Genomic DNA, 16,647 nt, shown 5'->3' with positions numbered 1-16,647 from the left:
AGATTACTGACACTTTAATTTACACAGGATGGCTTTTCATAATAATCAAGACTGTAATTTCATTCTGGTGGTCTCACTGAAACTACGCAGACAGGGCGAATGAGACAGACGTCGCCATTTGTATCTACAGTTATTACAAATCAGTGGAGATCCTCAGGTCATGTCAGCCCCGTCTGAATATGATGAAACAGAACCCGGCTTGTGCTGCTACACCTTCAGGCCACAGTGCAGCCCTTCACTCTGATAGTACTTGTCAATTAGCTCTCCTTCCCCGAGGGAAACTACTGGCCGGTTCACCTGACCTTGACCCTCATCTCTCTCTCCTGCCTCTCAAGTGGAGGAAAAGCTCAGTTCATTCAGGACAGCAGAGCTGAAGCTCATCTGAAACTTGATTTGGTGAAGAACCTCTTCATGACCCCGTATCCGTCGGCGCTATATCTCAGGCTCCTCAGCTACTCACGCTGATAAAAACTTCACTACTTCTACCGTTTCTTCTATTCCCATGCTGCCTGTTCTTTTTCTAACAAACTCTACAAGCTCATCCTGGAAACATCTATATTCAGCTCTGTTACTCCACAGTTGGACTCACTGGTCAAGTTTCTCACAAAAGAAAGGGCAAAGGAATATGCATCGTTATCCAGAGCAGTTTTCTGACATCTGGAGTTGAGCTTATTGACTGATCTGCCATTAAATACGGCAAAGAGCACACATAAGATTTATTAGCATAATGCACAAAGTGCAAAACTGTGTTGAAGGAACTGTTCTGTAGGTTATCTACTAACAATTTGCAATCAGTTAATTCAAATAAGGACAAAAGCAATACAACAAAAATAGAGAAAACTGGAAAGTCAAAAAAGCAGACCCATTGAGGGAGCAAGAAATCTTAAATATTATATCCATTTCTCTCCAGAATTTTTCAACACCTCGCTCTAATTTTCTGTCTGTATGGGAGGTTTGACAATTTCAGGTCGAAGGAAAGAATCTAGCTCCACCTGTGGGCATCAGTTACGCTCAGTGACACCTGAAAGACACATTGTAAAATTCATACAATATTGCTGCCTTTTTAATCGAGCCCAAGTTGCTTGTTAGTGTTTTGTATTGAGCCAATGTTCTCACTCTGACTCCACATTAAGTTCCATTGTGTTGTATTAAAATAACAGTTTTATTAAAGACCAGGAACAACCGAGGCTATGCTCCAAATATTCAGGGTTAAGAGCTAGTGGGAAAAACCAAAGCCCCCACAGTTTGAAGCAATCCACCCACATCAATTACATGCTCCTTTGGATAACTACCTGGCATACCTCACAGCAACTACTGCAGCTAAATAAAGCGCACAATAACATTTTCTCCAACTTTAAGTAATGGTGCATTTTGGAGTAAACAGACTGCTACAAACATGACTAAATCACGTATTTAAATACTCTCCTCCCCACATTTTTGCAAATGTTGCATTTAGGCGAATGCAAAAATAACTGCCAATGATTTCAGTCATTAAATGTTGATGCATGTCTTTAATAGATCAGGAAAGCAGCTTTGGAAAAGGAGTAAAGAACAGAAGACATGATGAATGATGCCTATATCTGCTGTTTAAATGATTAAAAAAGGAGCTTCATTTCAACCTCTCATTAATGTGTTCATTGTGGCTTGATGAGTTTCAGGGAAATGAGATGCACAAGCTTCACTGAGTCATCCCAGAGCTCACATACTTTACACCCCTCTCTGGAAGCAGGTTCTACAAACTGTTCAACAGTTTCTTCCCACAAGCTGACGGCTCCTGAGCACCCCGCTGCCCCCCAACCACCCAGTCGGCCACCTTGGAATGTCTATAAATTTAGACCTATTGTGCACATTAGTTCATTTGCATACTGTCTTAAAATTGCATTATCACTATGTAAGAGAAATGAAACAAATATACTTTACTGCTGCTGTGAACAATTTACAATTCCCAGCTCATATTCAGTCTTCTTCTTATGTCCTTTATACACGTGCTTGCATCGTGGTCCAGGAGTAAGTAACAAAGTGAACAGCTTTTCTGAAAGTGTTATTTTCATGTAAATTACTTCAGGTTTTTAGGACCACATTGAAGACAGTTGAAGAAAAACACAGAGTGTATTTGGTAGCAGTGGCTCCTAAAACAGACATCCATGCCAACAGACAGGTTCACACGATGAGACGCTCCTGAAATTGGTATTGGTTATGACATCAGTCCCTCTATACTCAGCGATGATGTGCTTCCCCCTTCCGATATGTTTTGTGTTTGTATTCAAAATAATGCATGTTCATCCCAAAATGTCTTATAACGCCGTTCTGTTGACCACTTGTTTGTCCCACTGCTATATAAAACTTCATGGCAGAAAAATAACAGCTGTGTTTCGGCTGAGTAATAACGTCCACAGCGGGCGGTTGGACGGGTAATTGCAGGTGTATCAGACAGCCTGGTTCTTGTCCCATTTGGTCTGCTGTTTTTCTACTTTCTAACTTATTACTTGGTCATGGTTAGGAATAGAACACACTTTGAAATCTGCCTCCTGCACAGCAGTAACCTTGCTAGTCTACAAATGACTAGTTACCTTGAAGCGCTAGGGCACAGATGTGGACAAAAAAAACACCTTAAATGATCCATGCTAGTGGTTTTGAACTGCATAAACTAACAGGACTGTGAACAGACTCCCCCTGAAATTAGCCCTAAAAGAAGTCAGGGGAAGTTCTTGTGTTAGGTGGAAAACTGCCTCAGCTTATACAAGTAGAGAGAACGAAAAACTCTGAACGTAAGGAGCAGGTTGTGTCTTTGTTGCTGCAGCAGTGTTGGAATGAGTGCATCAGTTGAGCAGTAAAAAGCTTCATAATGTCAATGCCGTAACACCTGTGTGCTAATGATAGACTTCATTACTTTGTGTCATTTATTATGGTGATAAAAAGAAAATCTAGGTGCCATTACGTTTCCTTCAAAACCAAGTTGCTGTCACACATTAAAGCCAAGCAAATGTAATTTTAGGCACACGGCTGAATGCTCAGGTTGCCAGAATATAAAGACAGTGTAGAGAAATCTGTCACAGCCCAGCTGTGCTCACCTGGAACCATTTGGCGTGTCGGAGTGAAGCCAGTGCCGCCTGGCACTTCTGCCTGTCCAGGACGTCCTCCTCTTCCTCCTCCTCCTGTCTCCGTTTGTCAGCGTCCTGCTCGCCCTCCTCTGGAGAGAGGGACAGGATGAGACAAGACAGACTGAGCGTGAGCACGCTGACCTCTCACACTCACACACAGACACACAGGCAGCAGGGTCAGACAGCTAATTATTAGGCAAACCCACTGATCTGACCGAATGAGCTAAGAGGAGGGGAAATTTGAGAAATTGTGTGATTTTTCTGGGAGAGGGAGGATTCTCATGCACAAGGCAGGATCTTTCATGACACTGACAGGAGGAACCGGAGTAGACGTGAGCACATGCGTCTTGCTGCCCGGCCAAAGTCTCACTCTAGATGCAGATCAGTGGCGGAAGGCAATGGAACACGCCAGATTAGTGTGTTATCGATTACAGCGCAGGACGAAAATGAGAGCATGGCAATGACTCAGGACCAAAAGCCAGATTAGAGATTAAAAATAACACTTTAGAACAAGAACACATTGGATGGATCGAGAAAAACTGGCTCAAGGGGGTCTGAGTTTGGGTCACAGGCAGAGTTGATGCAAAGAGACATTAGCTATTCCACTTGAAGAGGGGGGAAAAGTCATCCTGTTCAAAAGGCTTTGCAGTTTTCTGGGGCGCCATGCTAGTATTTTCACTCTTGCGGGGTCGGTCAGATGTTTATGTTTGACTGAAACAGTCTCTCCACACCGGGTTCCTGTGGGGAGCACTCCTGCCATGACTGGAGGCCAAGCCATGGGAGAACGACAGCAGAAGAAGAGTGACAGCAGATGACAACATAAACATCTGAGAGTGAGAACGCCACCCTGGAAAGAAAGTGAAGGCTGTTTGTTCTCAGGAGCAGCTAAGGGGTGCCCACTGTGGGACAGTCAAGCAGACAAACAAAAGGGGGAACAGACCGCAGATCACACTGCAGAGCTCGGTGAAGGCCCGCAGGTTATCTCGTATCAAATAAATCTAAGATAATGAGTTCCCTGCAAGCTGAGACATTGTTGCAAATATCAGATATTGATTGATGTACCATCTCACTCGAATCAGTGTCATTATGGTTCAAAGCACTCTTCCAATGAGCAACAGCCAGCAGAGATTAAATTGGGACTAAAGCTGACAGGAGTGCTGACGCAGAGCATTAAAAGGCTCTTGCTCATAGAGAGGAAACAGCAGTGTAGCCTCTAAATCCACAAGTATTCAAATTCCAATTTATCCATGTGGCACCGCAGCAGTAAAGCGAGCCGAGGAGCGATGCATGTGGTCTGGCAGTCTGTTGCTGTAGAGACCGTAGTGAAAGCTGAACAGGATGGAAGAGGTGGAAGACAAACGAAGGAGCTGATGAGAGAGACGGGGGATTTCTCCCATGTCACTCCTCCAAGACCAAGACTGAGTGAGGACCTTCATGTTCTGCCCCCGGGACTTCTGGCTTCTATTTACCACTTTGGCAGCAAGTGTGCAGCTAATGGCGTGATTTGTTTTAATCGTGCATGTGTGGGCGCACTCTTTACGTTCTGCTTGCTTGATGCATCTGGAGACCTTGGAAACAAATGAAAATGAAGTGAACCCCGACAACAAGCCATTAAGAGGCTCTTAGTTTGTGGCTATAAACTAAAGACGGAGTACAAAGTAGACAATTGGATACCAGGGTCACGCAAACGATGTTCCATATAGATAAACAGACAACAAAGCAGAGCATGATGGATACAAACACTTTACACACTACACGACAGGCTGAGTGGATCTATGGAGTCTCAAGTGTGCCATGCTAATCTTAAAAGTATTACAAACACGTCAGACCTTTACATTTACTGCATTCCTCTGCTCTTAAATGTGCCAGGCTAATGATCGTTTTTCTTTGTAAGTTGGAATCAATCATTCAGTTTTATGTAAAGTCTAAAACTAAATCATTAGAGACCTACCTAACCTTTACTGCATGACATCTTCTTCATTATAGTGAAATCTATGGAGTCTTTGGAGCCAATTAAATCCTTAGATTTGAAATACACCTCATTATCATTACTATTCTAATTATTTTGGCAGCAGAGTGGTTCAGTAGTTAGCAATGTGACCTGACAGCAAGCATGTACTGGGCTCAGATCCACTGGCTGGACTCCGCATGTTCTTCGAGTACCAGTGTGGGTTCCTTCGGCTTCTTCTCACAGTCAAAAAGCAGGCATGTTAGGTTAACTGGTGATTCTCGGTTGTTATTAGGAACCCTAATAAACCCCCCTCCCCCCCAAAAAACTATAATGACATTTTTCTCAACTTAAGGCTCTATTCAACCATTTTGAGTTTTTATGTTTTGTTGTTTTAAAAGGTGCTTTTAACTTGTTCTGCTTGGTATGAACACTGTGAAAAAACAAAAAAACCCAATCAGATTTATTAAGACGGCTTGTTTGTTTTGCTGTTTTGAAGTTATAAATTTCAAAATTCAAAATTGTAGAAACAGATGTCATGTGCTACTTTTACTATAAGTACTATTTATTAGACTGACTTAAAACATTTTATTCAATAAAGACAATATGCAGGCAGCTGTGATTTGCCTGATGCAATACTATATACAAAAATAACTACTGATGTCATCCCATCAATTATTTTAATTATTTCTTTCTTTATATTTTTTGTCTAACAACACAAAACTAAAAACATTTGGACAACTAGCAATTATCTGATCTGAGAAGCTGAAAAAAGTGAGTGTTTGTATTTTCAAAATCCCTGACTGACATAAAATTGCCAAATATCAATTTTGTGTTGTTTAATCAACTAAACAGTTCATTCTTATCTAACACGTGTAGCTTTGTCTCTGCTCTTTGCTTTGTAAGTCAGTTTGATACAAACTGCAGGGATTAAAGCATCATTCATCATCAACACTGAACTTCTTTTTAATCCTGTGTACTGAATATAAACCTAAACCAATGATAAATTTTGGTAATTAACCAGAGTTAAATTTTAAAATTAAGACCTACAAGAAGCTACTAGAGGCATTAGCTTGTCTCATGGCTTGGCATTTGTTTTAAATATTCTGATTAGCTTTCATTTAGAGATGACTGCCTGTAATTGAGTTCACAGGACTGCCGAGCGCCACCTACAAATTAAATTACATCTAAATGACAGCAACAACCAGATTTAGATGGACCAGCTGGCCAGTCATTAAAAAGTGAATTATTCTGGCAACAAACTCAAAGCTCCACTACAGCAGAGGGCTAAAAACACACGTAGATTTAATCATGAAGGAAAAATAAGGAGTATGTGTGTGAAACAGTGAGCGGTGAAAATCATTTCCCAGAGGCAGGCCATGAAGGAACCATCAGTCAGAGGTCAACACCACATACAAATAAGGACAACCTCCACTAAATTCTCCCCGACATCATTAGCTTAGGGGAATTTCGATTAGTGACCGGGACATCAGAGTAATTCAATTAACACAATTTTTCCAACATGAAATTATGGGATGTCACTCTGAGCCAATAACAACTGATCAACAGACAGAGGTCAGCCCCAGTAATTAAAGCAAAGGGAGCACAGGTGTGGATGTGGGCTGCTGGGTAATGTAGTCATTTTGTCCTTTTGGTGTGTGTGCTCTATCAGTAGACATGGACCAGAATTTCATGGTGACCCAGTGAGAAGTCCAGTTAACAGAGGAAGGGGTGGGAGAAGAAGGAGGGGGATAGAGGAGCATGTCTGAGGCAGAGAGTGAGAGTAGGTTGGTTTGGTTTGGTTGTTGGGGAAGCCCCTTGTACCCGGGGTTTCCTGCTGTTGGGTGTGGGGGATGCCTCGTCAGCAGCGGGGCCGCAGAGATGTGCCAATCCACGCAGCGAGGCGACCTGCGGAGCTATGGCAACAAAACCAAGAGTCAGTGAGCAGCGGCCAGCTACAGGAGGCACACGATAAAAACCAGGGAACCACTTAGACTGTCAGGGGTCAGTCACCAGAAAAAAGACCCTCAGAGACCCTGCAAGGTAGCACAGATAGGGTTGAGTTTGGCTGGCATTTTATTACTGATAAAACTCTATTTTAACATGTGTAAAAGACAAAAACCCAGAAACAGCTGAAGTTAGAACTAAACTTGATTTTGATTTGATATCACCTTTACTTGGCAAAGAAAGAAGAGACACCCCATTGGTAACCTTATTATTTAAAAAGAGAGAATGAAACAAACAGTATGTGTCAAACATGTGTCCTGGGGCCATTCTCAGCCTGCCAAAGGGTTCTATTCAACCCACCAGATGGCTTTTTCAAAGCCTGAAAACTGCAGTTAAGTAATTAATTGCTCGGATTTTTCAATAAAATGCACTGGTACACATCAGTGGAGATGTATGGAGTGTTAAAGTAGACAATCTGTTTCAATCAAAGAATTTAAAAACCCTACTGTTTATTAATCAAACCTCTACAAGTGTAGGTTTAGCAATTTTGCATTGTTATCTGTTTAACTTTTTTAAACAAGTGACGCTTTCAGTGGTTTCACGACCTTCATATCAAATCAATTATTTATTTGTATTATGATCCATGTTCTACTGCTTATCAGGACTTGACTGTGACACTTAAGCATTCAGAAACCCCGCCTTGGAAAGCGTCAGGGTTGGACATGTCTGAAGCATCTCACCTCACCACACGTTCTCAACTTTTCTAGCCCTCACGTCATACTTTAAAAAAAACTTACGTTCATCACCCTAGGGACCGTTTTCTGCCACGCCCGAAAAAGTGCTATAAAAAATTTATATATTAATATTTTATTCCACTTTAAATTAGCCAATCTTTTAGACCTACTTCTCCTTGAAATATTCATGTCAAGTTTTAATTACATTTTGCGGATTTTAACCCTTTATATCCCGGTTTCGTCACATGAGCGCACTGCTTTTTTTGCCCCAAAAACATAAAACATAAAACATAAAATATTTTCCAAAAAAAACATTTGAAGTAATATTTTATTGTTATTATAATTAGGCCTTTAGATGGACAAAAGATTGGCACCAACATTAATTTCGATCCGTTTTTAATTTTTTTTGCAGAAGCCGAAAATGTCCCCAGGCGGCGCTGCTGCTCCTGCTCCCCCGGGGAGGAGTGCCTCTGCCGCGGGTGTGTTTCGCGCAGCGCCGGAGCATATGGTTCGGTTCCCGTGTCTGCAGCACACACTTCCGCTACCACGTGAAAACAAATACGTCATTTCCTGTTGATTAAAAAAAATTAATGCACCCTCAAACGATCCTAAGGTCAGAAAATGGTCCGGAACGAGCAGCGGGCCAAGCTGCTGCTGCACGCGGGAAATTAGTCTGCCTTTTCCGGGTATCTGTCTCGAGCAGGCCGCTGGAGAAGGTGTGTATGTTCCAGCAGGCGTCACATGTGGAGCAAGGGCGCCACCCGGTGGACAAATAAAAAATTACAACTCTAAGGCCAGTACTGCAAGCGGAAACGGAAACATAACCGATCACGATCGATTTGACCGTAATTTTTTTGCCGTGAAAAATAGCGTTTATAATGGGTTTCAATGGGGCACAAAACGGTCCCTAGGGTGTTGAGTGTGAGTATTTTTGCTGCTAAGCCGTGTTAGGCTGATGTAAGAAAATCAGACTGAAAATTTGAAGATTTTACAAAAACGAAACCGGCTGGCAAGTTTGGCTATGCTACACCCAACACAGCGGAAATGGCGTTCATACGAATGAAAAAAGTGGCACAAAAAGAGCCCAGTATGACGTGAGGGCTAGGCAACAACCATGAGCGCTGCATGTGCGAATACAAATGCCCTGCACAGCTCATGTTTAACCTGCCAGCTCTCTATTTTAAAGTCTGTGTAAGTTCAGTTTGTGCTGAAAAATGCTGCTAATATTTCAGTGAATTCGCAGCTAGAAAGTGGGTGTCATGTCCTGCCAACTGTGTAATCTCTCCAGACCTGATTCTCCTGAAACTGTCTGTGTGGAAACAGCCTTAATCAGATGTAATTTCAGGTTTGCAAAGTATTTGGAAACGTTAAACTCTATGGCCGTCCTAAATACCTTTTTTATGGATCCATCCATCTATTTCAACCATCCATCTATATTTTCTGCCTCTTATTGGCATCCAGATCACAAGCCCAGAGGCTCAGACTTTTCTCTCTCTCCGACTCCACCAGCTCTTCTTGAGGGTGGAGGTTAGATCTACATGTAGTTAGATATACCCAAATCTCTACTCGGAGCTCTTTGTCCTCTCTCTAAAGCTGAGATTAGACCACCTTCAGCAGCTGGTATTTGTAAACATCATCTTTCAGTAACTAACCAAAGCTTGATGCCACAGGTGAAGTAAGAACCAATGTTCTACAATAAATGTGGTCAAATTTAAAAGGAGTTACACAGTTAGCGAATGTTTATTAACCTGCACAATGTAACACAAAATTTAAATCTCATGTTATATTGCAGACATTGAAACACTCATGCATGTGTTTCTGTCTACAGACAAAACTCAGTTCTGGCATGCTTGTCACAGAACTTCATGAACTTGTTAAGTCTAAACTGACGCAGGGCTGATGATGCAAGAAGAGTCAAAAATGTGCCTCCACATTACAGTTTCCACTTTCTGAAACTAAATAAAACCAGATAAAATTGCATGTCTGCTGGGCACAGATACAAAGCTGCTCAGAGCCAGCTCATCACAAAATTAACTAGTCAATATCTATAGTCTGCAAAGTAACATCTGAATCAAATGACACACAAATAGAGCCATTTGGCCACAATCACCAAACGTACATTTGGAAAAAAGGAGTCAGTGCTTGATGGAAAGAATCAACTGCTGACATTTTAGCACTGGGGTGGAAATATTCTGCTTTGGGTTTGTGTAACAGCTAGTGGCACAGAAACATTACAATGATGGAGGGAAGGATGGATTGCGCTAAATTTCAATTGCATTGATGTCCTGCAGTCAGTCAAGAAAATGAAACAGAAAAGATTACTTCAGCAACAGCAGAAAAAGCCAAAGAAGACATCAAAAGCCACTTTTAGCTACTATAAGAAACATAAGCTGGAGCGTTCAGAATTTCCCCTCAGCCATTTGAGCTGAACATCTGCAGTGAGAACTTAAAGTAATCTGGAGAAAGAGGGTTTAAAAGTGAGAACAGAATAAAAAGACTATTACCTGACTATAAAAAGCATTTGCAAACTGCCATAGAGGGACTGCTGAGTACTAACTTAGTAGGATACCCAAATCTTTGCAATTTTTACAATTGCTGTTTATTTTTCTGCAGAGGAAACGTCCTCCTGGGTGGTCCAACTGTATACATGCATCCTCCTCACATTTGAATAAAATGAGTAATTCTTGCTTAAAATGTGTAATTTTTCTCCCATTTTTTTAAGATCTACTTGTTCCAAATTCTATTGGTTGGATCCAAATTTTACTCTGCATGTAGCAAAAACAAATAAAACAAAAAATAATCCTGCTGGTCGCTTAACAATCAACAGCGTCAATCCTTAGATTCATTCAATAAACTGCCAAAGCACTCTTTGAATGTGTACAGATGCCAGGGAGGAGGTGCAGGAGTCCTCTGCTTTCACTGATGTACCGTACTTCCAAGTGAAGACTGAAAACTTTTCACATCACATGACATTGTGACAGCCTTCTCACAGTCTTGGAGGTGGGTCCAAGCTGCAGCCTCTGGACCTGACAAATGGTCAAGTCACAAAGACTACATTTCCTCTAATGGCCAATTGAAGCTGCCTTCAAAAGTTATCCAAAGACTACCAGTTTAAATGGCCAGCGAAGTCTGAATTCCAGCTTCATATCTACTCACCCTATATATAAACCTACTTTTGTGTCCGCACTTTCCACAAACCCACCCATCACTTACAGTAACACATCCACTGACTACTTGAATTAATGAAACTACTGCCTTGCACACACCATTGTTGTCCTGTGTTGGTTTAAATGCATTTTGTTTCTCTTTTCGTTGAGCCTCTTGCTTGGATTCCTATTTGTCACAGCTCTGAAAGAGTAACTGGGAGACTCCAAACGCTGACTCCGAGATTATGCAATGAGCTGACTGACAGCAGACGGCCCAGTGCACAAAAACACTCAGAGTGATGCATTGGTGCTGCAGAGTGCTGTCTTTTTATGTAACAAACAAGCTTCAGCTGAGTTCCGACACCAGCTCACAGTGTTGCAGGTTACCTTTTTGGACTTGACGGTTTGGATTTCAGCCGTTTAAACCAACCTTGGGGACAGGCCAAAAGATGTTCTTTATGTATTCAGTAGTTTAACAGTGCTATATCTAAATATCCAACTATGTGAAAACATGCTAGGTCAACCAGAGACACACCTGCTAAAAAGAATCCTAATATCTCAGGATAATATCTCGTTAAATAGAAATTATTAAACCAAGCATGAAAAAAAAAAAAAAGGTGTTTAAATGAAGTGTTTCTTCAGGGAGCTACTCTGTGGTTCACCTGAGTCTATTTAGAATATTTCATTTAAATTCTGCTGAAGTGTATGAAAACAGTATACCGGTAATATGTCACTGTGTTTCATTTCACACTGAAATGAAACAAAAGAAACTGTGTCCTTGTGAGTCCTGACAGGGTGCTGAAGCTGAAGAAAAACAGTTTTCCCTTCCTTGTTGCCCTGAGCTCGGCTGTGCTCTGCCTCTCTCCTGTTTGGCACAATCCATTTTTTTTTTACCTTTTTTGTGAAGGCTCAATCTTTCCCACTGTGAGTGAGAACCACTAAGGGACTCACGCTTCTGTAATGGCAGCTCTTCAGTCCCAGCTCGCCTATCATTCATTTTTAATTTCCTTCCCATCTGTGGGCCGAGAACAAACAATGAAACCGCTGATGGCAAACGCCGGCGGCTCTTGAGCACGTTTCCCATCAAATTTGGTCACCTGAAATGAGATTTTATTTTTTTTATTTTTTCCACAGCTGGTTACACGAGATGAAATATCTGTTTGGTGACACATATTGGTTCACTTGTACAGCCAGAGTTGTTTAAAATATATCTATTCTGTTTAAAAGAAGGCTGACTCTTTTCTTATCAGAGTTGCAGGAATGCAGGATGACACAAAAGGACACCAAAGATGGAAATATCTTTTTTCGTCAATCCAAGCCAAACATTCTCAGTGGAAATCATCTCTCCTTGGCTATTTCCACAACACTTGACCCAGATCCATATCATCCCTTCTCCTTTTTTCTGCCCGTTTGCCTCTCAGCTTTCAGACCTCTTGCTGTATCATCCTCCAGTTTTCCCCAGACTGTCTTTTAGTTTAAGCTCAGGTTTACCTTCACATCCCTCCCCTCTTCCTTCCCTTTCAGCCTTCTGTAGTCATAAAAAGGTCAGATAAAAACAGGTGAGGCATCTTGCCGAAACAGGAGGCACAGATGAAGGTGGGTGGAGGGAGGGGGTGGAAGGGGAATGGAGGAGGAGTCAATACCTTCTTCCGTGGCGCTCTGCTCGTCCCTCATGGCTAAGGACGAGAGGGTGATCTTCAGCGTGAGATGGGGGTCTTTGGTGGTGCAGACCTGGATGGCCGCCTCGGGCACGCACGACCGCACCTCGTATTTGTCGTCGGTCATTGTCTGCAAAGCAAAACTGCACGATTAATTAAAAATCGAATCACAGTTGTAGCACTGACTCCTGCTGTTTGTAACAAGGCATCACTGCTCTACCTATTTGGAGACTGTTTTACCTCAAGCTCAGGGAACTAATGGTCAGATTTTATTGTTAAATTAAGAAAATAAGATGTAAAATATGAACGGACATACTTAGTTTTTACAGAGCTATTCGTATTTTCTCTTGTTTTATGAGAAGTCTCAGCCATGTGAAGAAACTCAAAGCAGCAGCCACATGCTGGGTGTTAAAAAGCACTGAATTTGATGAAGTTGCTCATACATTTATGTTATTCCTAATCTGCTGAATGCAACAGCTCATTACCATTTTTGGAAAATCTCCGGTTGGGTTGGTGTTTCCCCCTCCCGAGTCCTTCATGTCACACAGCTGTCTCAAGATCCCAGAGTTTTTCCTCCCAGGAGCTTTCTGCTTTCTGTTTTTCAGCTTGTAGTCTGAGCTCAATTACTGCTTGAGTAGGCTTTGGTCATGTGCAGTTAAAAAGTATCAGTGGACAGGAAAAGAGGTGATGCTCTATACTTTTGCTTTAATTCGATTTTGAAATCATCAGCTTTCTTTTTTCATTGGCTTCCTAAACGAATCTCCGGCATGTTTTGTGATTTTTTTTTAAAGTAATTTCCTCTATTATGTTACACTTCCTGGTCTATTTACACTGTCAGTTTGTGATTATCTTCTCCGCCCTTGTTAGTACCAGCTCTGTATAATTTGCCTACCTGTGTTCAATCAGTCACCTCAGTATATATAACTCACGGCTTTCACCTTCCACTCGCCAGATGGTCTTGTTTTTTGGCTCAGGCTTTCTAGCTGGTTTCTGTTGTTCCTCTTGTTTTTCATTTTCCCTCGTGTATGACCTTTTGTTCCATTTCATGGAATATTTGTCTTGCTGTTTGTTTTCCTGTGTATGACCCCTGCCTCCTTTACATTAAAGATTTAGAGTTTGACTTTTTCCCTACTCCTAGTTGGACGTGACAAGACAGTGGCTGTATTTTTATTCTAATGGAGTCCATTATTTACAAAGTGAGCATCACATTTTATTCAGAAGCAAATGTTTGAGACAATAGACATTTTGAATAAACAGTCTATTTCCTGGTAGGAATTTGAACATTTTCATGAAATGTTGGGTTTACAGTGATTACAAGCAAGAAAAATATGTATGAATTATGAGCGAATTAAAAAAATTACTGTGTTAAAAAGAGAAACTCAGAGCGCCCCATCGGTGGGTGTCACATGACCTCTGTCGTATTGGTGGGATTAGTGTTTTTGTTAAGGCCCCAGGTCACTCCAATCCTCCCTGCTTGTGTAATTTAACAGTTTTTTATTCTGATTAGTCTGTGCAGACCTGTTCATTTTCCATGTCTTCCTCAGCTCCTGACTCCTCCTGTGTCCTGCCTTTGATTGGTCCAGCGAGCGGTCTGCCCCATTCCTCTTTGTTGTTTGGTACTTGATTAAAATTACTTAATTCCTTTACAAACATAGCAGGCATCAATAGAAAGGTTTGCGTGCTGTGGGTTTTCTCCCAGCGAGGTTTCAGTTTCAGTAAGCTGCTCATGTTTCTCTCTGTTTGAGGCAGAAAGCTGGATGAGGTACTAACTGTTACTAATTTTTCTACAAACACCAAGCTGTTAGATATCAGTCAGTCAGGTCAGTGACCTAAGGATTAAATTTTTTTCCTCTGGTAGCTTTTACGCTTTTATTACTCTGTGTCTTTGCGTTGTGTTGCAGCCAATCACATTGCACTCCCGCGTCTTTCCTTTATTGTGTGTGTTTGCTTTTATCTGTGGACTGTGAAACCTGCTCGGACTAGCTCACGAAACCTTCTGCCATCTGGTTAACGAATATTGCTCTCCCTTCACGTAGCAAAGTGGGGTTGTAACAGCTGTGAACATATATATCAGGAATTTACCTGTACATGAGTCATTATATTAAAACTAAATAATCCTGCTGACCTTATTATTGAACAGAAACTCTGCCTATTTGCAACCATCCCTTTATTTAAATAACAGATTATCTTTTTATAATTTATGGAAATGCGTGTGAAAGATGACCTTTAGGCACTGAAAGAAATAATGGCAAAGCACATCTCAACAATGAAACACTAAGCAGGCCCATCAAGGCGGCAAAAGGCACAAACAGTTGTGTTTACATGCAGCTTCTCATCTGCCTGTTATTGCCAGCCGGTTCCCAGCATGCCTCTTTTCTTTTATTCCACCCTTAAGATTGCTGTTACCTTCAGTGGCATGTTTTCAAGTGCTTTCTCTCTATCGCGTCTCTCTGAGAAATGACCCCATCAATCACCCCACTGCCTGCCAATCTCTCCCAGTTTGGCCCAGGAAACGAGAGCTTCAAATGGTTTCCTCCCTTGATGATAAAGCACGCACGGCAGCTTTGGCAGGTAATTAACTGAGATGAGGGGAAGAGGAAGAAATTTAGGCTCTGTGGATGACACTGCTGCTTTGTTAGCGACTGCAGTTGCTTGGGGAAACACTGCGTAGGGAGGCGATCTTCTGATGAAATTATTTGTACGACTCAGGAGCACAGAGCTCAGAGCTGGGATGCTTAAACTCGCTGAGCTCTCAGAGTGTCGGGATGCATCATATTCAAGTGAAATGAGCAAAAGCAGGGAAAGTCCCAGTGGCCAGAGGTGCAGGGGTGAGTTTACACTATAGAGTCTGGGCTTTGGATGTCTAAAGGAAACAGAATGGCAGACATAAATCAAGTACGATCTCAGCAGCAGTAGCAGTCACTTCCTTATATCATATCCACTTCAAATCATCTCCTCTGTACCCTCTCCTCTCCCATGGACTAAAAATAATCCTTTTCTGGTTTAAGAAAAAAGAAACACCGTCACCCAGACAGATGTCTATAAAAGTCTGTGCTCCATTCAGACTGCAGCGCTCCTCCGTTGGTTTGTGCTTAAATTTATTTTTAAATGTGCTGCTAAAGCTCTGCAGGAGTCTTAATTAGAGGTCTAAACAATGATTAAACGATTATTTGTTTTTTGCATGGATTGGAATATCAATAACAACCCATTTTAAATATTAAAATTAATTAACCTAAGAACATGAAAATGATCTAATAAATTTAGGCTTTTATAAACAAGCCAAACGCAAGTGTGGTACAAAACCATGTAATCCTTCCTAGTTTTGAAAGCCTATCTTTGTTACACATCACAGTGAAGAGAAAGTATTTGGATTCTGGATTGAACGGAGTCTGAAACCTTGACTTTTATTTCTGCTTTTCTCCATTTACTGTCCACGGTTCATTAGAGTGCGGCGAGTGGTCGTAAAGAAAGTGAGTCACAAAAAACCTGGTTGCTAACATTTTACATGATGACGGTCGGAGAGACCAAAGTGAAAAACAGTCTCCAAGATTTCCAATTAATATGAAGCATTAATTGAAGCACTCGCTCGGATGCACACAGAATTATTTGAACTGTCTATAAAGAAGTTGTTTTTTCTTTTCTTTTTTTTTTTAATTACTTTAAACCTTTTTTAAGGGAAAGGCTTGATATTCATCGCAGCTGATGCATTTTATACACTATACATTACTGTCCCATTGAGCCACATGAGAGCTCCTCTACTGGTCTTATCATCATCATCATCATTATGAGCACGTCTGTTCTTCAATGTCACCAAACAACCTCTGTGGGTGTTGTTCCACTGAAGCTTGGATCATAAACACTTTTTAAAGCCTCCCTCAGCTGCGTGGCTCATTTTAAATGCGGAGTGCTGAACACCACAGTGGTGGAGGTGTGGCTGAGCGTACCTGGATCTGAAGGGGGAGGTTGGCGCTGATGGTGTAGAGCAGCAGTTTGGTGGGTTTCTCTCTGCACATTAGAACCAATTCCAGGTCCATGTCCCCTTTGATGAGGAGCCCTTTGGCTACCAGGCCGACACGCGTCACCCCACACAGCACCGATGCAGCATCCAGCCTG

At 41.7% G+C, this 16,647-nt stretch overlaps 1 protein-coding gene across 1 annotated transcript in view; it reads right to left on the bottom strand.

Moving 5' to 3' along the window:
- Positions 1–16,647, bottom strand: part of LOC146657999 (spermatid perinuclear RNA-binding protein-like) — a 102,681-nt gene that overhangs the window by 25,658 nt on the left and 60,376 nt on the right. Inside the window, exons 4-6 of the mRNA XM_085426391.1 lie at positions 16,479–16,644; positions 12,520–12,664; positions 3,072–3,190 (exon numbers count right to left, since the gene is read on the bottom strand). Coding sequence (XP_085282517.1) covers positions 3,072–3,190; positions 12,520–12,664; positions 16,479–16,644 — 430 coding nt within the window. The remainder of the gene's footprint in view (positions 1–3,071; positions 3,191–12,519; positions 12,665–16,478; positions 16,645–16,647) is intronic.

Source organism: Rhamphochromis longiceps, linkage group LG12 (genome assembly GCF_057381845.1).
Source record: "Rhamphochromis longiceps isolate RC_006_pf linkage group LG12, R_longiceps_female_GT1.1, whole genome shotgun sequence".
Lineage (NCBI taxonomy): Eukaryota > Metazoa > Chordata > Actinopteri > Cichliformes > Cichlidae > Rhamphochromis > Rhamphochromis longiceps.
The sequence above is the reverse complement of the archived record's forward strand: the minus strand, read 5'-3'. Positions and strand labels throughout refer to the sequence as shown.